The sequence below is a fragment of the Dasypus novemcinctus genome, chromosome 3 (assembly GCF_030445035.2).
Source record: "Dasypus novemcinctus isolate mDasNov1 chromosome 3, mDasNov1.1.hap2, whole genome shotgun sequence".
NCBI lineage: Eukaryota > Metazoa > Chordata > Mammalia > Cingulata > Dasypodidae > Dasypus > Dasypus novemcinctus.
The window spans coordinates 17,486,734-17,508,143 of NC_080675.1; the positions used below are offsets into that span (position 1 = coordinate 17,486,734).

At 46.5% G+C, this 21,410-nt stretch overlaps 1 protein-coding gene across 1 annotated transcript in view; it reads right to left on the minus strand.

Annotated features, from left to right (window-relative positions):
• Window positions 1-15,681, minus strand: part of KCNK13 (potassium two pore domain channel subfamily K member 13) — a 117,855-nt gene extending 102,174 nt beyond the window's left edge. Inside the window, exon 1 of the mRNA XM_004476058.3 lies at window positions 15,250-15,681. Within this exon, the coding sequence (XP_004476115.2) occupies window positions 15,250-15,583 (334 nt within the window). The 5' untranslated portion in view covers window positions 15,584-15,681. The remainder of the gene's footprint in view (window positions 1-15,249) is intronic.
• Between the last annotated feature and the right edge of the window lie 5,729 nt (window positions 15,682-21,410).

Here is a 21,410-nt window from a genome sequence, read left to right on the forward strand (position 1 = left end):
TACTTGGTTAAGGTGTGGCCCACTGAATCAGATTGGGCTTTAATCATGATTATTGTAGTCTTTTTTAAACAGAATGAAATTTAGACAGACAGAGAAGAAAACCAAAGGAAGAAGCTGGAAGTCAATGGAACCTGTGGGGAAAGGAGAAGTCATCGCCATGTGCATTGCCATGGGGCATGAAAACCAAGGACCAAGGATCACAGGCGGCCAGGCCCAGAACACCACAGGCTTTGGGAATAAAGTATTGCCTTGCTGACATCTTGACCTTGGACTTCTCCTAACGTCAAAATTGAGCCAGTAAATTCCCATTGTGTAAACCAACTCACTGTATGGTATTTGTTTTAGGAGCCAGGAAACTATGGCTGTTTTTGGTACTTGAAAGTGGGGTGCTATGACAAATACTTAAAAAGGCGGAAACAGCTTTTGAAGTGAGTAACAGGTAGAGGCTGGAAGAATTGTAGGGGTGCTCAGTTAAAAAAAGCCTTGATTGCTTTGAAGAGACTGCCGTGAACAATACGGCCCTCCACTGAGGCCTTAGAAGGAAATGACTGGAAAAAAAGCGATCCTTGTTATAAAGTGGCAGAGAATCTGGTGAAACTATGTTCTGATGTTGGACAGAAGGCAGACCTTGAGAGCAATGCACGTGGATATTTAGCTGAGATTTCCAAGCTAAGTGTAGAAGGTACAACCTTGTTTCTCCTTTCATATAGTAAAATATGAGAGGAAAGGGAGGAGCTGAGAATTAAAATCTTAAGCACAAAGGAATCAGAAATTGATGATTTTGAAAACTTGCAGCCTATCCAGGTAGCATGCTCTGAGACTAGGGCCAGAAGTGGCTCTACCAGGGACCTCCCTGAACTTTCAGGAAGTGACTTCCCAGAGGATAGGGCTCCAGGTGAGGGTTTAACTGAACAACTCTTTGCTAAAGACAGTGTGGCTGAACAGGGATCCAGTCAGCCATTTCAGCAGGTCAGAATTAGGAATGCTGTTATCCAGGAAGGATCTGTGGAAAGTTCTTTTGTCTAATGAAACCAAGTTCCTTGAACTGCACACAACGCCAACAGGGTTTTGAGAAATTTGAATGAGCAGAACCACTGCCAGCCTGGACTGAAATGGGCAGGGAGGGGACGAATTGAAGGAAGAATGACTTCAAGGTCAGAACCATGGAAGGAAACGTCTGGACTGAAAAGATTTCAGGCCAAGAGAGCAGGCCCCATCCATATATGTGGAAAGAGTAAGTCCACCCCTGTGTTTGGAGGGGGCAGGCCATCTGCCCCAGCACTCAGAGGGGACAGGCTTTGTGTCCCATTATTCCAGGAGAGTGCTATCACCCCAGTGTAAGGAGATGGTGGGGCCATGCCTCAGCATTCATGGAGAGCCTGGTCACCATTCTGATGCTTGGAGAGAGAGGGGCCTACATTCCAGCGCTCAGGCACGGCGTGGCTGCTGCCCCAGTGCTTGGAATGGGTGAAGCTGCCACTCCGTCAGGTCCAGAGGACAAAGCATCAGGCCACAGATGGCTCTCACACTTTGAGATCTAAGGAGTTTGCCCTGCCAGGTTATGAAGATGCTTGGGAACTGCAACCCCAGTTTTCTTTCCAATTTCTCCCATGTGGAATGGAAATGTCTAGCCCACGCCTGTCCCACTATTATATGCTGGAAGCAGCTTGTTTTCACAGGCCCATCAGACACAGGAATTTTGTCGTGGGATGGACTACGCCCACCCCTGGTTTTGATGGGACTTTGTACTTAGCATTGTTCTAAAATGGCACAAGGCTTTTGGGATGTTGTGATGGAATACATGTCTTTTGGGGGTACAAAGAGAGGCCACTGTGGTGGACTGAATTGTATGCCCCAGTTTGGACATGTTCTTGGTCTTGGTCCCCATTCAGATGTAGTTTAAGAGATGGTCTAACAGTCAGCAGGTATCTGCTAACACAATGCAGAACTTTTAATATTTAAGTAAACATCAGATTTAAGCATATAAAGCATTAAAATATAAACAAGTGTAACATTAATAAAATATTAATAAAAGGAATGCAAATGATGAAATCAATAATGCTGTCTTGAACCACACAACAAAATGTTGTTTTGGGGGTGTTTACTAGGTTTGGAGGGTGGTTGGGGATTAGGTTCCCTCCAGCTCCAAAATCTTGTAACATGAGAGAAAAAATAGCTGAAATACATACAGATACCAGGATACAAAGAAACATTCAACAAATAAAAAAGAATTCTGCAAAATGCACATTCTCAACTCATTATGTGATAATTTTAGAAATAAATCAAAGCATAATTATATAGCCAACCACACAGAAGCATTAAAAAAGCAGCCTTTTATATAAAATTTGAGATGAGTTAAAGAGCTGAACACTTAAAAAGCTAGTGAGTGGATGAGTTTTTATCAACCGTGGAGAGGACCTATATATTTGGGATTGTGAGAAGAGTGAAACATACCTAAATATGGGTACTGTGTTTAACTCAAGGTAAGCACTCAAAAATTTTTTATGATTTTTATTATACATGATAGTAAAATCCCTTGTAACTCAAAAATCCAATAACTGGTTAAGTGACCTATTGTACTTACATGGGCACACATGAAATACTTGGGAATGTTCATAGAAAATAATGTAAAAGGGGAAAAACACAAATTCATGCACTCATAAATAACAAAACATTCATGTGTAGTAATGAGAAGGGTTAAAATATAACTGCTCCTAGTTCTTTTTAGAAATAAGCGTGTGTACAAGAAACAGCTAATCCGCCAACTCCACCTTTGGAGGTGATCAAGTATCCTGCACAAACGTACTGAAACAAACTGCAAAACCAAGAGGCTGCTGCTGCTCAAGAAGTGTTAAGAGCTTCCCATCCTTGTTGCTCCCAAAGGCAAGGAAGGGAAGCAGACTTGGCCCAGTGGTTAGGGCGTCCGCCTACCACATGGGGGGTCCGCGGTTCAAACCCCAGGCCTCCTTGACCCGTGTGGAGCTGGCCCATGCGTAGGGCTGATGCGCGCAAGGAGTGCCCTGCCACGCAGGGGTGTCCCCGCGTAGGGGAGCCCCACGCGCAAGGAGTGCGCCCCGTAAGGAGAGCCGCCCAGCGCGGAAGAAAGTGCAGCCTGCCCAGGAATGGTGCCGCCCACACGGAGAGCTGACACAACAAGATGACGCAACAAAAAGAGACACAAATTCCCGTGTCGCTGACAACAACAGAAGCGGACAAAGAAGAAGGCGCAGCAAATAGACATGGAGAACAGACAACTGAGGTGGGGGGGAGGGGAGAGAAATTAATAAATAAATAAATCTTTTAAAAAAACAAAGGCAAGGAAGCCGGGAGCTCATGGATGATCAAAGCTTCAGCTGAGATAGACTCAAACTCTTGGGTTAACGGCCAGCAGCCTTGTTTGGCCAGCATAGTGTTTAAAAGGTAGAAGCTGAGTACGTGTGGTGGAGCTGCCGTCTCCAGCGGGCAGGCCCCCCTGCCTCCAAAGGCATCACAACTTACCTCCAAGTTCCGTTCCTGTCTGCTCCTGGGCTGACCCCTGTGTGCTCTAAGGAGAGGTGAGCATTAGAAGTGAAGCTGAGGGTCGATCAGAGAGTGGGAGCAAGCAACCCTGAGCCCAGGAACCAGGCTTCAAAAGAGCTCTGTGGCCACAGGAAGCTGGAGCGCCGGTGCCAGAGGCAGAGTATTTCAGAGAAGTGGCACAACATCTGGCAGTTCAGAGACATGGCAGGAGACTGTCAGAGCTCCTGAGGAAGGTGAGGAAGGCAGAGGGTGACGGGGAGGGCAGAGGCGCCCACGCTCTTCCCCCCACAGCCCCCCACAGGTCCGAGGGCTTTGTGAACAGCCATGTCTCCTCCAAGGGCTGTTTTCCATGTACAGAGACGAAACCATGAACCTACGAGTGACCGGTAGCTCCTCCCGTCCCACCCCCATCCTCCTCTTCCTTCTAATGGGAAAGGATTGTCGCCCGCCTGGGTCAGCTCCCAGGAATCTACTCCACTCTACTTTTCATTTCACTTCACTTCTTCACTTTACTGAACCCAGATAATAGGCTAAACGGGGAAAGTGAAGAGGAGCTGGGGAGGTCATGCCAGTCTACAGAACTGAGAGCAGGCAGGGGAGAAGGAATGACGGGGGACAGGAAGGCTGAGAGGGCTGAGGGGCGGAGTGGGGGGCTGGGTTGGGGGTGAGGTTTTGGGGTAAGATGCTCCAGAGCTTTGAGATATGAGAGACTAGGAGAAAGGGGAAAGGGAACTTCCCCTTGGGTTAAAAATTGGAGACGCTGCCAAGTTCTGTAAAGATGCAAGAAAAAAAAATGAATTACTCTTCCACCGTTTTGGTTCTTGTTTATTTTTTAGGTATCAGAGCCGGGGATTGAACCCAGGACCTCGTACGTGGGAAGCTGGCGCTCAACCACTGAGCCACATTGGCTCCCCTCAGTCTTTTCACTTGTTTGCTTGTTGCTTTGTTTTGTTTTGTTTTTAGGAGGCACAGGGGACCAAACCTGGGACCTCCTATGTGGGAAGCAGGCACTCCACTGCTTGAGCCACAGCTGCTCACCCTTTCATTGTTTTTGGTGAATGGACCGTGCTTCTTGGAATAGACCACTACCCTTAGACAGGACCTGGAGAAGCCCAAGAGTTACGTGAGTTACATAATTGGAGGGGAAGAGAGAACAGGATGAAACTTAGGGGGAAAGAAGGAGACAATCATTTTCATAATATAAACTAAATTTCTTAATGAAATTTCTTAATGAGATGGATATACACATGCACTGGACAGGGGAGAATGAGCGCTATGTCTTGGAATTTAAAGTTAATTTCAAGATACTGAAATTGTCCAACTTGGAAAAAAATAATTGAACAAACCCAAGTTCTCATAATGGAGAGAGTCTGAGCCTCCTCAAGATTTTGTAAAGCTGGATCCCAAGAGACAGGGCCCTCTCTCCCTATTCTGAATGAATGCAAACTCTTACCATCTACTCCATGTACTATTCTTTGGCTATAATCTTAAAATGTACCCATCATTGTTCACATGAAACAATATATTAAATGCTTTAAAAACTACTGCAATGACTGGAAGTGTAGAATCGTTGGAAAAACTGACCAAAAACTAGTATTCTTCTGGGATCTATATGGGAAAAGATTTTCTAAGCATAAAGACAATGAAAAAAATCACAAGGAAAAGAATAAAATATGAAACTGTAGAGAAATTGAAAACATTTCTATATCGAAATAATAAACACTGAACAGAAAACAATGGATGGAAAGTATGACAAATTTGAAGAGCTAAAACCCTGTAAACATAAGGCACAGATATACACTGATGAATTCTAAGTATTTTAAATGAATATTTAAAATTAATCAACTTTAGTTTAAATCAAGGAAATTATAATCATAATGAGATTCATTTTTACCTAAGTACAACAATATGCTCACATTATAATGGTGATATGGAAAACAATGGAACACAAAATTGATATTTTTCATTGATTTTAAGTAGAACCTACTCCCAAAATGTAATATATTTGAAATCAGGATGCAGCACACAATTATTAGCATGTCAGAATATAATTGTTAGTATTTTTTTCTTTCCTAACGGTACATAAAATAATGATGCATTTTAAATTCAATATAAAATGATACACCAGAATATTAACTGGCTCCTATTGAATGGCAGAATTATGGGTGCTTTCTACTTTTTTATCCTTTGCCATATATTTCAAGTTTTCTAAAATGAGCATTTATTTCTTTTATTTTCAGAAATGAAAGAAAACAAAATTCTGACTGCCTCTTTATAGTGTGGTCCCTAAGCAAGACATTGACGTGCCCAGGTTTTCGCACAAATGCTTAGTAAAATGGTACGTGTCTACTCAGTGTATGATTTAAATCTAGACATGTGCAGGGCATTAATATATTCCTGCGGAGGCTTTGTTCTTTCTGAATGCCCCATTCACCTTCTTTGATGCCAGTTTATAGCTTTATACTGTCAAATGGTGATTTCCAATATTTTGTTGTTTGAACCTGGTATAATTTGTAGCTGTAGGATTGCCGAAGCTCTTTCCTCAGACTTATGCCCATGCAGGAAAGAAAATACATTTAACAGCATATACGAGAGAGTCCCAAAACAATATTCAAAGAATCACACAACGCCCAGGCCAAATCTCATACATGTAGCTCAGCTCTGGCCCCCCGAGAGCCTGGTAGTTGGGACCCAGGCCCGCAGTGCCAATCCTGAGCCACACCCAGGGCCAGAAGGGAATGCCGCTATCATTGTTTCTGTTTAATTAACGTGAATAAAACCGTTTTTGGAAGTTTGGTCATGTACCTCGAGTCAGACACCACCCATCCGGGACCGAACTTCTCTTTCTGAGCTGCACCAGCCAGGCTCACTTGCTCAGCCTGCTTCTGGATAATGCGTTCCCCATGAACTTGCTGCTCGGTGCACTAAACCACCAGCTGGCAAGGGCGTCTACCATGGCAACAGACCAGCACCGCCCAGAGCCCTGTCCTATTAGCCCGGCCATTGGTCTCATTAAAGGGCTTAAGGCACAGAGAGGGCCTGTCCTCATCAGCAACGTCACAAGATGACCATGTGCCTAACTAAGGGTCAACTGGAGGTTGTGCTAAAGTGCAGATTCTGATGGCGTGGGCCTCGAGTTGGCCTGCGACTCTGCATTTCTAGCCAGCTGCAAGGCAAAGCTGGTAACTGCTGATTCACAGACCATTCTTTGAATACTGAGGTGTGCATAGAACCTCACGGAAGGTTTCAATTTTCAACAATCTGCCAACTCCTATCATATATTCCTTGGGATGTAGAATTTCTCGAAGTATGCACAATGTACTGCCTACATCAGAGTCCTGCCGGGGAAGTTTCTTTAGATGCAGATCTTAATCAGAATCTCTGAAAGTGGGGCCGAAGCCCCTATACTTTAACAGCACCACCTCTTCCCTCAGGTGATTCTTAAGGGCACCAACACTTAGATTCTAAATCTCCTTCTGGATAGTCCACTGGTTGCTGCATGTTCACCTGGTGTCACTTTGGACTTTGGCAGAGGAGCTTCTACTGAACGGCACTTTGCAGGGAGGGAGGCTATGCCACTCGGGAGCACACAGTACTCTCAGATTTATGGGTGAGATGCTTTGGAGGAGGTTGCTCACCACACTACTTTGTCCCCTTTATGACAATCTGTAGGAGAAATTTTTATCCAAGTCTGCAAAAGCTGGGTGTCTTCCAAGCAACCAGCTTAGAAAACGGGAACCACTTAATGACTGTAGTTTCCTCTTTATGTTGACAACTAGAAAACTCAGAGCAGAATGTGGGGTTCACTATTAGCAATGATGCAGGTCCTTCTCACGTATGTCTGTGTGTGAACAATTTGCAACTTAATTTTTCTATCCTACTCTCGTGTTCTCATCTCCCCAGTGTTTAAAATCTATCAGTGCCCTGTCTAGTGTACTATATGCATGCCCGCGTGGTAGGAACCAGTACTGTTCCCCAATATCTGGGCTTATCCACTTCTGGACTCCTAGAAAAACTTTATTTCCCTCAACCCTTGGAATTGGGTGTGGCCATGTGACACAATTTGGCCCATGAAACGCAAGTGGAGATGACTGTGTCGCTTCTAGATAGTGGCCATTTACTGGCTGATGTTCAACTCTTTGGCACTTCCTTCCCCTTCCTCAGCAGTTTTGGAAGTACATGTTGGTAAAGAGAGGGGAGGAAGCCACAGAAGAAAAGTCTGAAACTGGCAGAGGTTGGTTCATGAGGTTTAAAGAAAGCAGCTATGTGGCAGTTTGAGATCATTTATGAATCCCTAAAAGAGAGGTTATGTTTGTAAAGTTATCTATTCCTCTGCATATGATACCCTTTGTTTTTTTTTATTTTTATTTTTATTTTTTTATTGACTTTGTAATAATATTACATTGAAAATATATATATATATGAGGTCCCATTCAATCCCACCACCCCCACCCCACCTCTCCCCCCGCCAGCAACACTCATTCCCATCATCATGACACATCCATTGCATTTGGTTAGTACATCTTTGGGCACCTCTGCACCTCATGGTCAATGGTCCACATCATGACCCATACTCTCCCCCATTCCATCCAGTGGGCCCTGTGAGGATTTACAATGTCCGGTGATTGCCCCTGAAGCACCATCCAGGGCAGCTCCATGTCCCAAAGACGCCTCCACCTCTCATGCATATGATACCCTTTGAATGCATTAGATTCAGCTGACATGTCTTGATTAAATTACCTTAAGATTAGGGCTTTGATTCAACCATGTCGGTAGGGCGAGATTGAGATTAAGTCCCTGTCCCTTTGGTGGGCTGATGAAACAGACACTCGAGACACATGGAAGAAGAGAAAACTTGGTCATTTCAGTCCTGCCATGTGACAGAAAGGAGAAAGCTATAGTCCTGGGAAGAGGGATGAGCCATTTGCCTGATAGTTTGCAGCAGAAGAGAAAAGAGCAGCTGAGAAGGCCTTAGAGACCAGGTAGAGATCGTCTACCATCTTGCTTCAAGCCAAGGCAACAGACTTTGGTGAGAAAGCAGCCTTGAAATGGGCTATTTAGGGTCTTGTAACTGTAAGCTTTTGCCCCAAATAAATACCCTTTATAAGAGCCAACAGATTTCTGGTACTTTGCATCAGAACCCTTTTGGCAGACTAATATAAACTGTCCATAACATAAAAGTGTAAGGTGAAGCAGCAAGTGCTAATGTAGAAGCTGCAGCAAGTTATCCAGAAGACCTAACTAAGGTCAGTGATGAAGGTGGCTACATAAATCAACATAAATATTGAAAGAAGATGCCATCTAGGACTTTCCTAGCTAGGGAGGAGAAGTCAATGCCTGGCTTCAAAGCTTCAAAGCATAGGTTGACTCTCTTGTTAGTGACTAATGCAGCTGGTGACTTTAAGTTGAAGGCAATGCTCATTTAACACTCCAAATATCCCAGGGCTGACAGGGGACACATGGTTGGCAGGGAGTTCTACAGGGCATATATCCAGGGTACATAAAAATGTTTGGATATATTCATAGTGGAAACAATTAAAAAGAACAACAGAGGGAGTGCTGAGATCCTAGCCAGGGGAGCTCTGTCACAGTCCCTAAAGGAACAGCAACAATCCCCCAAGTGCAACGGCAAAGACCAAAAAAGAATGAAGGTCCAACAATGAGCCCCTGATACTAATGACTATGCTTGTGAGCCTGTGCACCTGAAATAAGAACAAGGCCTAGAGCAGTAGTGTGCCTAAGCATTACCTCCTGAGAGCCTCTGTGTCACTCAAATGTGGCCAGTCTCGAAGCCAAACTCAGCATGTAAATTCGTTGCCTTCCCCCCAGTGTGGGACATGACTCCCGGGGATGAGCCTCCCCGGTGCTGAGGGATCACTACCAAGTATGAGCTGATGACATAACTAGAAAATGACCTTGAATAAAAGGTTCAACTCGGACCAGCAGAGTATCTCTGTCTACCTATAATAACAGGAGTTAAAAATGCTTTTTGACCTAAATCAAGGGGGAAATGGAAAGGACAAATGAGTTTATATGGCTATGAGTCTCTAAAAAAGAGCTGGGAGGTTATCAGAGGGGTTGCCCTTATGCACACCTGAGCAGAGTCCCAGAGACAGATAAAGTAGATACAACCCTGGGTACTGGTTCTTCTGAGGGCTACAGAGACCCACAGGTTTTATGGTCATGGCAGATGGAGTTCACTGCCATGTCAGTTGACCCTTCTTTGGAGTTTGTGTTTCTGTGTGATGGAGCTAGACTCAGATGTGATCTCTTTTCACAAGCCTTTCCTGTTGCTTTACCAGAATTGTAGTTGGTGCTGGGGTTTAAGATATACCGAGGGGTTCTGAATCTCTGGACTGACCACCATATGATAGCCAGGTCCTGAGCCTCAACAGACTTCAGCTCCTACAGTCTGGTTTATTGGACTTACCCCACTCAGCTAACATGGAGTTGAAGAAGGTCAACCACCACACCATGGAGCCAAGAGTGCCTACAACTGAAAGCAGGAGGATGGCATCCAGCATCCATGTGGAATCTAAGCCCCTCTTGACATAGATGTGGAATGGACACAACCAAGCCAAGGTCCACAGGAAGGAGGAATACAGTAAGGATCAGAGTGGACTTACTGATATTCTATTCATGAACTATTGTGATTAGTAATCGAAGAAAATGTGGCATTGGTGTGGAGAAAGTGGCCATGGTGGCTGCTGGGTGTGGGGAATGGGAGGAAGAGATGAGATGTGGAGGTGTTTTCGGGACTTGGAGTTGTCCTGGGTGCTGCTGCAGGGACAATTACTGGACATTGTAGGTCCTCCCATGGCCCACTGGATGGAACGTGGGAGAGTGTGGTCTATGATGTGGACCATTGACCATGAGGTGCAGCGAAGCTCAGAGATGTATTGACCAAATGCAATGAATGTGTCATGATGATGGAGGAGAATGTTGCTATGGGGGGAGTAGTGGGGTGAGGGGGGTGGGGGTATATGGGGACCTCATGTTTCTTGAATATTTTAAAAAAATGAATTAAAAAATAAAAATAAAAAAAATAAAAAGCACATGAAAAAATGCAAAAAAAAAAAAAAAAAAAAAAAAGAATGCTGCTCAATCGACCCTGCCTGTGTCCTATAAATGGAACAACAAAGTCTGAATGATGGAACATCTTTTTACAACATGGTTTACTGAATATTTTAAGCCCGCTGTTGTGACCTACTGCTCAACATAAAAAAGATTCCTTTCAAAACATTACTGCTCATTGACAATGCACCTGGTCACCCAAGAGCTCTGTTGGATATGAACAATGAGATGACTGCTGATTTCATGCCTGCTAAAGCCAACAACCCTTCTGCAGCCCATGGATCAAGGAGTCATTTTGACTTTTGAATCTTATTATTTAAGAAATGCATTTTGTAAGGCTATCACTGCCATAGATAGTGATTCCTCTGATGGATCTGGACAAAGTAAATTGAAAACCTTCTGGAAAGGATTCACCATTCTAGACGCTGTTAAGAACATTTGTGATTCATGGGAGGGGGTTAAAATAGCAACATTAACAGGAATTTGGAAGAAGTTGATTCTAACCCTCATGGATGACTTTTCACATTTTCAGTGGAGGAAGTAACTACAGATATGGCAGAAATGGCAAGAGAACTAGAATTAGAAGTAGAGTCTGAAGATGTGACTGAATTGCTGCAATCTCATGATAAAACTTTTAATGGATGAGGAGCTACTTCTTAAGAATGAGCAAAAACTGTGGTTTCTTGAGAAGGAATCTACTCCTGGTGAAGATGCAGTGAACACGGTTGAAATGATAATAAAGGATTTAGAGTATTTTAGAAACTTCATTGATAAAGCAGCGGCAGTATTTGAGAGGACTGACTTTTAATTTTGAAAGTTCTTTGATGGGTAAAACGTTATCAGACAGCATCGCATGCTATGGAGAAATCTTTCGTGAAGGGAAGAGTCAATCGATGCAGTGAACTTCACTGTTGTCTTATTTTAAGACACTGCTACAGCCAACCCAGCCTACAGCAACCACCCTGAGCAGTGATCAGCCGTCAACATCGAGGCAAGACTTGCCACCAGCAAAAAGATTCCCACTTGCTGAAGGCTCAGGTGATGATCAGCATGTTTTAACTATAAAGTACTTTTTAATTAAGGTATGTACAGTGTTTTTCAATAACATAACGTTATTGCACATTTAGTAGACTACAGTATAGTATAAACAAAACTTTTATATGCACTGGGAAACAAAAAAATTATGGTGTGACTCGCTTTATTGCAAGATTTGCTTTTTTGCAGTGGTCTGAAACCAAACCTGCAATATCTCCAAGGAATGCCTGCCCCCCGCCTCTCTTGCCTGAGCTAACTCTGGAACATGTGTCTTGCCTTGTTTCCAGGCTTCCACATGGGATTAAATGCCAGGTGCCCACTACGGTTGCTGCCGTAATAAAGTACCCTGCATTGACTTCCTCCTTCTCTTACCTGTATCCCTTGTACCTCCTCATAAACTACTTGCCCTCAAATTCCTGGCTCAGCGTCTGCTTCTGAGGGAACCCACACTAAGCTAAAGCTCCTCTCAAGCAACTCCAGAGATCCATTTGCTCTCCATATTTCTGCCCTTCTTTTCCCTGGTTCTGAAGTTTTATTTACATCTTTATTATTTTACTGTATGTCTTCTTGTTGTCTGCTATTTTACCATGCAGAGTTAAGGAAAAATGTAAGATATAAATGGTTTATAGAGTAATAATCCAATTTTTAAAAATATACATAGTATGCTTGTGTATGCAGAGAAAAAACAAAAAGCTAGAAGGAAATGGACTGAAATGTTAACAGTGGCTTACCTGGGTGATAATAAAGGTGGTTTAAGTTTTTTTCTTTTATATACTTTATTTCACCAAGAAGATAAAGTTTTAGCTTCCCCAATTACAAAATGTGGATAAAAACACCCGACTGATGGAGTTGGGGTGGTGAAGAAATGAAGTGTGGATGTGGGGAAGTGGATGTGGCTCAAGCAGCTGGGCGCCTGCCTACCACATGGGAGGTCCCAGGTTCAGGGCCCAGTGCCTCCTCAAGGAGACGAGCAGATGCTGCTTCTGCCACAAGCAGATGCCACTATGCCAGTGGACGCCACAGTCTGTGGGGAGTGGATGTGGCTCAGGCCGTTGGGCATTCCCCTCTCATGTGGCAGGTCCCGGGTTTGGTTCCCGGTGCCCCCTGGAGAAGGTGAGCAAATAATGAGCAGACAGATGAGAGACGCTTCTAGGGGAGAGGAGATAAACACAGAAAAATAAAGTAAATAAATAAATCTTTTTTTTAAGTGTGAACATGACGTGGCACTTAGCACAGTACCCAGAACACAGTATGTCTAATAAAGGGTGTAGAGTACTGTCCTTAAAACTTTTACAATCAGAAAAATAGTAAACGATGTTAAAAATGAGAAGGTAAAAAACCCCTGCATTTCTACAGTGCTTGGTACTTTTCAAAGGGCGCTTGCTTACATTAGTTCTTGTGCCCCTCATGTCAACCCTGCCGCAGGGTATTCGTTCACGTGTCCCTCATGGCAACACTGCAGTAGAGACAGCCTGGGAGGGTGTGGGAAAGAGAGAGGGCTCATATCTACTAACCAGCCCTGATCTCCCATATACCAGGTGGGACACTTTGGAGATACATGGGGCAAAAAACAAAGAAACTTGTCCTAGTGCAGGCAGGACCAACCTCTCCAGCTCCAGACTCAGCCCAGGTTTCGTTCTGCTCTGCCACGCTACATCATTCTATTTGCATCTTAAAAGCCTGTGTCCCTGCGTGGCCACCTGTCCGGAACGGTCTCAGTTCCTACTACATCAGCATTCACCAGTCTATACACAGGCCCGACTCCTTCCAAGCTCCATGTCTATGGCGAGTGTCAAGAGGTAGCTGGGGGGAGGAATGGGGGAGGATGGGGGGAGGATCTAGCCCCCAACATCCCACCAAAGCCATCCCTCCAAAATCTGATCTAAATAAAACCCCCAGACTTGCCATACAAACACAGCAGATTCAAGGTAAGTGTCATAGCGACGCCTCCCAATCAGTTTGCTCATCCCAGGGCCCTCCTAGACAGAAATTTTGGAACTGTCTTCTGAGACACAGGAGGTGACAAGATGAGGGTCTTAAGGGAAACCACCAAGAAAGTGCAGCAGAGAATGTGGGCTAGGGGAGAAAACTGTGGGGGAGTGGGGGTGGGTACTGTTCCTTCTTGATGCCCCTCAGTGCCCTGGGCTCTGGTCATCCTGGACAGTGCTATGGAGAGCTCTTCTTGCCAGACACCCAGTTACTGTGGCGTCATCGTGGCCCACTGGTGGGGTGGGGTGGGGTGGGGTGGGAAGCTGGGCTGTTTAGTACAAAGCACTTCTGATGTAGCCTGTGTGGCCTTGAGCCTCTCTGCCTGGCCTCCCTCTCGCCAGCTGAAGCCCTGGGTGCCTAGACTAACCTTGGGAAGTCTTTCTGGACTAATCAGACTGAGGCTGGTCTCTCCTGTACTTTGTGCTCCTCCCAGCAGGATGTCTGCATAACACAACTACGTGAGGGAGCCTCAAGGAGGCTTGTCTCATCACCTCACTTCCCAAGAGAGCACAGGGACCTCACTACCCAGCACCCAGCACCCAGTGTAAGCGCTCTGTGCTGTTGCCCACTGTCAGCCCCCTTCCCTGCTCCTGGGGCTCTGGCCACCTGGCCACCACTACCTTTTTCTCTGCCTTGCCTTTCAAAGCCCCTCCTCTGCCCCAGCTGCTAAAAAGCTCTCTTTTTCCTCTGAATTTCTATAACCCCGCCCCCATCCTCTTACCATTAAATTCAAGGGTGCACAATCTTTAGGGGTGTGGTGCAAAGACTCCCTAACCTCTTTCCTTCTGCTGGGGAATTAAGGCATAACTGACTATAGCTATGTCACACTCTTGCTCAGAAACCCTCAGTGGCTCCCAATTGCTTTTAGAATAAGTTCTAGCCTCTCAGTCTGACAGTAAAGTCTCTCCCTGACGCCATCCTGTTAGCCAGGAGGCCTTCCTAGCCTTTCTTCACAATCCACCTGGATGAGCCAGCGCTTGGGGTCCCTCCTCCTCTTCCCATTCCCCTTCAGAGTGCAGCGCCCTTTAAGTCCCAAACCCGAATCATTCCCACTGTTAAAGTTTCAACCCAAGCCTCACTTCTTCCTGATTGCTGCTGGTAGGAAACACTTTTCCTCCCTTTGAACCCTCATTAACACTTCGTTTTGCTTCCTTACCTCCAATCTGGGTATTACATCTGTGAGTTGTCAAAGACAAAGACTTTTTATTATTTGGGTTCCCTCCTCTGACCAGTGCCTAGGACGGTGACTTGCACATAGCAAGAACTCAATAAATATTAAAGCTTCTTCACACTATAAGCCGTCTCCCCAAAGTTCCACGAACTCACACTCTGTCTCCTTAGTTTGAAAATCTCCTACAGCAGCGCTTCTCCAACTTAAGGTGCACTCAACCGTCTGGGGACTTGGTGAAAAGGCCTAGTAAGATGTCAGGGAAGGGGGATGAGAGTGTATTTCTAACAGCTCCCAGATGATACCGCTAGTCCTTGGATCACACTCAGAGCAGCAGGGGGGCCACCGCACCTGCTGAGGAGGCTACAGCTGGGGTGGGCGCCGAGGGGCAGGAACGCAAGGCCGAGGAGCCCTGCCCTGCCCTGCGGGGCGCCTCCCGCGTGCGCTCCCCGCCGCCCACTTACCGATGGTGGACACGACGGTGCCCACGAAGTAGAAGGCGCCCGTGAAGTCCCAGCGCGGGCGGACGTTGTCCACGCGGATGCCCGCCCCGGCGGCCTCCTCGTAGTGGCGGAGGAAGCCGCGCAGCTCGTCGCGGCTCAGGTTGTGGCGGCGGCTGAAGTTGGCGAGGCGCTCCTCCCAGCGCTGCTTGGCCTGGCGCTCGTGCGCCAGCTCCAGCGCCGAGAAGACGGCGGCGCCGCCCAGCACGTAGAGCACGATGAGCGCGGCGAGCAGCAGGAAGCGCGCGTTGTCCTCGTTCAGGTGGCCCGGGCCGCAGCCGCAGCCCCTGCCGGCCATGGCCGGGCCGACGGGCGCCGGGTGACGCTGGCCCAGGCCGCCGCGGGGGAGCTCGGGGCTCGGCCCCGCGCTCAGCCCGCCCCCGGGCGCCCGATGCCCGGCCCGGGCATGACGGCCGCGCGCCCCCCCAGCCCGCGTGGCTTGCGGGGCCGCCGCCTCGGCGGCTTCTGCGGCGCCAGCTCCCCACGTCCGCCTCGACTCCGGGTTTCAAATCTGTTTTTTGTGTTTTTGCCGCCGCCCCCGCCCGCCTTGAAGTTCTCCTTGACGCCGACGCTCGGAATAACGCGGCGCGCAGTCCCGCTCCTGCTCAGCGCGTGGAGGCCGGGCTCGGATTTGGGAGGAGGTGTGGCGCGTTTTCAGCGCAAACGAGCGAACTTGAACTTCCCGGGGCGAAGGGCCGGGGCCCCGGGCGCTGGGACCGTCGCTTCTCGAGCTGCCGGCTGTTAAGAGGCACGGCCGCAGTCTGCTGGCTTGCGGGTGCCTCCCCGCGGATCGTCGTCGGCCCGGGTGGCCCGCGGGGGTCACCGAGACAGCTGCCGGGGCCCAGAGGTGGGACCTGGCGTGGCGAGGGAGCACGGACAGAGGGACCGCGCGGAGCGGCGTCGGGTCCCCACGCTGCACGGCATCCGGCGGGCGGACGGTCTGGAGAGAGAGGGCCAGAAAGGGAGGGCGGGTGGAATGGGGAAGCGAGTCGGTCGGGGGCACCCCCGGGCGGCCTCCCTCCCCGTGCCCCAACCAGAGCGCCCTTGGTCTCTTGGCCCTCGGCGGGGGCGTCCTCCGCGCGCCCACGCCGGCTCCGCGGGGATCGGGAGCACGCGGCGAGCCACGCCAGCTCCCGGAGAGGCGGCCAAGGTCGGGGCTGCGGGGGCCCCGGGGCGGAAAACCGTGACCCCGGAGAAGTTCCTGCTCCTCCACAGGCTCTGCCTGCTTCCGCGCGCTCCAGCATTTCTGCGCGGGCAAGGGGGCCGGGCAGGGCTTCCGCTGGGGAGGCCACTGCGCTTCCTTCCCCTTGCAGACCCGTGGCAAGGCTCCCCAGCAAGCCGCCCGGGAATCCCTCCCCGCTGCCCCTGACTTTCAGGGAGCCAGAGAGCGGTGACCTCGCTCACGTCTCACCTCCTGCGGGGCGCCCCCCTCCGCGCCGCTCCGTCGGGGACTGTCCCTCCGGGCGCCTGCGGGCCGCGGCCCTACGCGGCTGAGCCGCGCGGGGAGCAGAGGTCAGCCCCCGGCTCTGGCGTCCCTGACGGGCGAGCTCGGTGCTGCAACAGGTGGAGCTGCGCGACGGCCAGCAGCGGCGACTCCACCCCGTCCCCCGCCTCCCGGCCGCGCGGGGCCGCCCCTGCCCTGGTCTCCATCCGCACACGCCAGGAGCTCGGTGCGTAGACCCCGGGGCTCGGGCGCTCCCAGCAGCGGCGCGCGGACTCCGGAGTGGGCTCTGAAGAGGTGGGTCGGGAGGTGGCGGGTCTGCGTGGGGCCCTCCGGAATCAGGAGAGGGCGCTCGATCCCTTTCAGACATATCTCGCCCGGACCCGGGAACACAGCACCACACTGCTTCTCCGGAATCACCCACCCAGGGGGTGTGCGAGAGCGAATGTGGGTACGTGAACGAATGGATGCGTGGGCACCTTCAAACTAAGCCGAATCCCACCTCTGGAGAGAGTGGTCCCAGACCCAGACCCCCACACCTCCACCCCTCTACACCCACATCCTCTCACTGGGAGCAGAGACAGAAGGGCTTGCATGCAGCCTTGTCCAGCAAAAGTAAATAATCACAAAGTAACACACAGCTCTGGATTCCAGCACACTGGCCATCGGATGCTCCTGGTATCCCTCGCGGCCCCGTATCGAGGCTGTAAAGTCTCCCCTGTAGCCTACCCGGGACAAGAGCTTTATAGAGAGTATGGGAGCATGTGTTTGTACTCTGGGTGAGCCCTGCACTTACTTTTTCACCCGTTTTATTATGAAAAACTTCAAATGTATGAAAAGGTTTAAACAATTTTACAGTGAACACTCAAAAACCCATCACCTAGATTCTACAATTAACCTATTACTGTGGTTTCTTTATTACTTATCTATCCATCCCTCTTTCCATCCATTGATGCCTTATTTACTTAGATGCATTTCCAAGTAATTCAAAGTACACTTCTCCCCCAAATACTTCAGTATACTTCCCTCCAAATACTTCTGCTTGCAAATCATTACGTAAGAGTTCAATACTTACTTGCAGATTTTTTCTTTTGGGGGAAAATAGACCTACAATGAAATGCACAATCTTAAGTGTACCACTAGATGAGTTCTGACAAGTGCCCCATCTATGCAAATTATCAGGTCACATGGAAGGTCCCAGTTCAGTTCCTCCTGAAGGAGGCTGCCAACTGGAGCAATGGGCAGGCAAGCTGACACAACAAGAGACACAGAAGAGAAACATAATGAGAGACACAACAAAGGGAATGGAGGTGGATCAAGCGATTAGGTACTTCCCTCTCACATTGGAGGTCCAGGGCTTGGTTCCCACGGCCTCCTAAAGAAACAAGGAAGACGAATGGACACAGCAAATGCAAACAACGAGGGGGGTGGGGAGAAATAAATAAATCTTAAAAACACAATGAAGAAACTACCTGACTTTCCCTCCTCCACCAAAATAGTCACACCAACCAACACTGTGTGAGAGTCTGGTCGCTCCACATATTTGAGAACATTTGGCACTATTGGTTGTTTGTAATTGTAAACATACTGGTGCATATGTAGTAATTTCGTGTTTTTAGTTTCTGTGTCCCTGATGACTAATGTGCTGGTTGGCCATTTGCATATCTTCCTTTGTAAAGTGTCTGTTCAAATATTTTGCCCATTTAAAAAAATTGGTTTCTCTTTTTTGTTATTAAGTTCTGGGGATTCCTTATGTTTCCAATGTACCAGTCCTTTATCAGATATATATTTTGCAGATATTTTCTCCCAATCTATGGCTTATCTGTTTATTTTCTTAAAGAGGTCTTCTGAGGATAGATGTTTTAAGTTTTGGTGAAGTTCAATTTATCATTTTTTTCTGTTATGTTTGGTGCTCTTTGTAAACTAACAAATTATTCTCTCCCCCAAGGTTGCATACATTTTATGTTTTTCCCCCCTGGACATTTTATAGTTTTGACTTTTATATTTGGGTCTGTGATTGATTTTGACGTTTTATCTAAATGGTGTAAGATAGACTTAGGGTTCATTTTGTTCATGTGAATAATCCAGTTATTCCAGTATCATTTGTTGAAAAGATCTTTCCTCCGTTGAAATACCTTGGCACCTTTGTTGGACATTCACTAACCATATATGAGTTTATTTTAGGAATCTGTATTCTCTTCATCAATCTTTGTCCACCCAGATGCTAATACCACACTATTTTGATTACTGTTGCTTTATAGTAGGTCTTGAGGTTGCTCTTCATTTTCACAATTTCTTTGGGTACTACAGGATCTTTATGTTTCCTTAGAGAGTGTAGCCTGGCTTGTTAATTTCATTAACAAAGCCTTGCGGGGTTTTGATTAGCTTGTGTTGAATATATTTCAGGGAGAATTGACATCGTAGTAATACACGAATGAAGTATATCCCTCCATTTACTTCAGTCTTCTTAGTAATGTTTTGTTGTTTTCGTGCCGAGATCTTGCACATTTTTTGTAAATTGATTCCAAAATATTTGTTTTTTTAAATGCTATTGTAAGTGGAATTTTAAAAATCCTTTTCCAGTTTCCTCTAGTATATAAAAATAGATGATTTTTGCAAATTTACCTGTATTCTGCAACCTTCCTTAACTCACTCAGTTGTATTAGTTGTTTTGTTTACTCTTTAGTATTTGCTATGTAAACAATCATGTCATTTGTAAATAGAGGCAGTTTTACTTCCTCCTTTTTAATCTTTTTTTCCCCTTGTCTTACTGTGGCTAGGAAAGCAGATATATATCTTGTTGTCTTTGTGATGCTAAGGGAAAGCCTTCCGTTTCTCACCTTAAGTATGTGGTATGTGCATTTTTCTAGATGCCCTTTATCAGGCTGAGAAAGTTTCCTTTTATTTTATTTTATTTTAAATTTTTTGTTTTTATTTCTCCCTGCCCCGTTACCCGCATTGTCTGTTCTCTGTGTCCATTCGCTGTGTATTCTTCTGTGTCTGCTTGTATTCTCATTAGGCGGCTCCAGGAACCGATCCTGGGACCTTTCAGAATGGGAGAGAGGCGATTTCTCTCTTGTGCCACCTCAACTCCCTTCCTTTTATTTCTGGCTTTTCCAGTTTTATTTTTTTAAATCATGAACAGGTGCTGAGTTTTGTCCAATGCTTTTTCTGCATCCATTGCAATAATCATATGATTTTCTCCTTTATTGTGTTAATATGGTGAATTTTATTGATTTTTCTAATGGTTTACCAATCTTCTATTTCTGGGATAATTCCACTTGAGGTTCCTATTCTTATCATTATTATTTTTTTCCTTTTACTTCTTTTTGGATGTACTTTGCTTCTTTTTCCTAAGGTGGAAGCTTAGATCACTGATTTTAGACCTTCCTTTTTTCTAATGTAAGTATTTTTAAAGCTGTGAATTTCCCTATTAGCTGTGTGTTAGCTGTATCCCACAAATTTTGATATGTTGTATTTTCATGTCATTTAATTCCAATATCTTAAAATTTCTTCTTTGACTCACAAATTATTCAGAAAGATGTTACTTAATTTTCAAATACTTGCGTCTTTTCCTAGACACATTATCTATTTCTGACATTTCTAATATGGTCAGAGAACCATACTTGGCATGCTCTCATGCCTTCTAAAGTTATTGAGACTTGTTTTATGGTCCAATGTATCTTAGTGACTGTATCATGTATACTTGAAAAGAATGTGTATTTTTAGTTATTTGGTGTAGTGTTCAGTAACCAGCTAGGTCTAGGTAGTTGATAGTCAGCAAGACCATACATTTTCCTTTACCTGCCTTGCATGGCACAGACTGCCTTCAGGCTTAAAGTAGGAAATAGCAGGAAACTCACCCTGTGTGGTGCCCTTCTTCCAGTTGTTGACTCCCCTCTGGTTTTGCCTGCTTTTGTTCACTTTCAGTGTCATTAGGTCATTGGCTTTTTTTTTCAAAGACTTATTTTTTATTTATTTCTCTCCCCCCACCCCTATTATCTGCTCTCAGTCCATTCGCTGTGTGTTCATCTGTGTCTGCTTGCATTCTTGTCAGCAGCACTGGGAATCTGTGTCTTTTTGTTGCATCATCTCGCTGTGTCAGCTCTCTGTGTGTGCGGTGCCATGCCTGGGCAGGCTGTGCTTTTTTTCATGCAGGGTGACTCTCCTTATGGGGCACATTCCTTGTGCGTGGGGCTCCACTATGCGGGGGACATGCCTGCATTGCACGGCACTCCTTGCATGCATCAGCACTGCATGTGGGCCAGCTCCACACGGGTCAAGGAGGCCCTGGGTTTGAACCCTGGGCCTCCTATATGGTAGGCAGACATTCCATTCGTTGAGCCAAATCCGCTTCCCTCATTGGCTTTTAAATAGGTTTTTTTCTAGAATTTTTTACTTCTGAAAGAGCTGGTCCAGGAGGAGCTCTTTGGCCCTGCGGGAAACCTGAAGGTTACTTGATTTTTTCCCCAACATTTTGTTACAAAAATTTTCAAACATACAGCAAAGTTGAAAGAATACCACCTAGAAATCTACCATCTAGATTGCACAATTAAAATTTACTATGCTTTATCACATATCTATCCATTCATGAATAACCTTTTTTTTTTTTTTAGGGTAGGCAAGGGAATAAAGAGTTTATTAAGAAACAAGAAAAAAGTATACAGTCCTAGACATGGATACA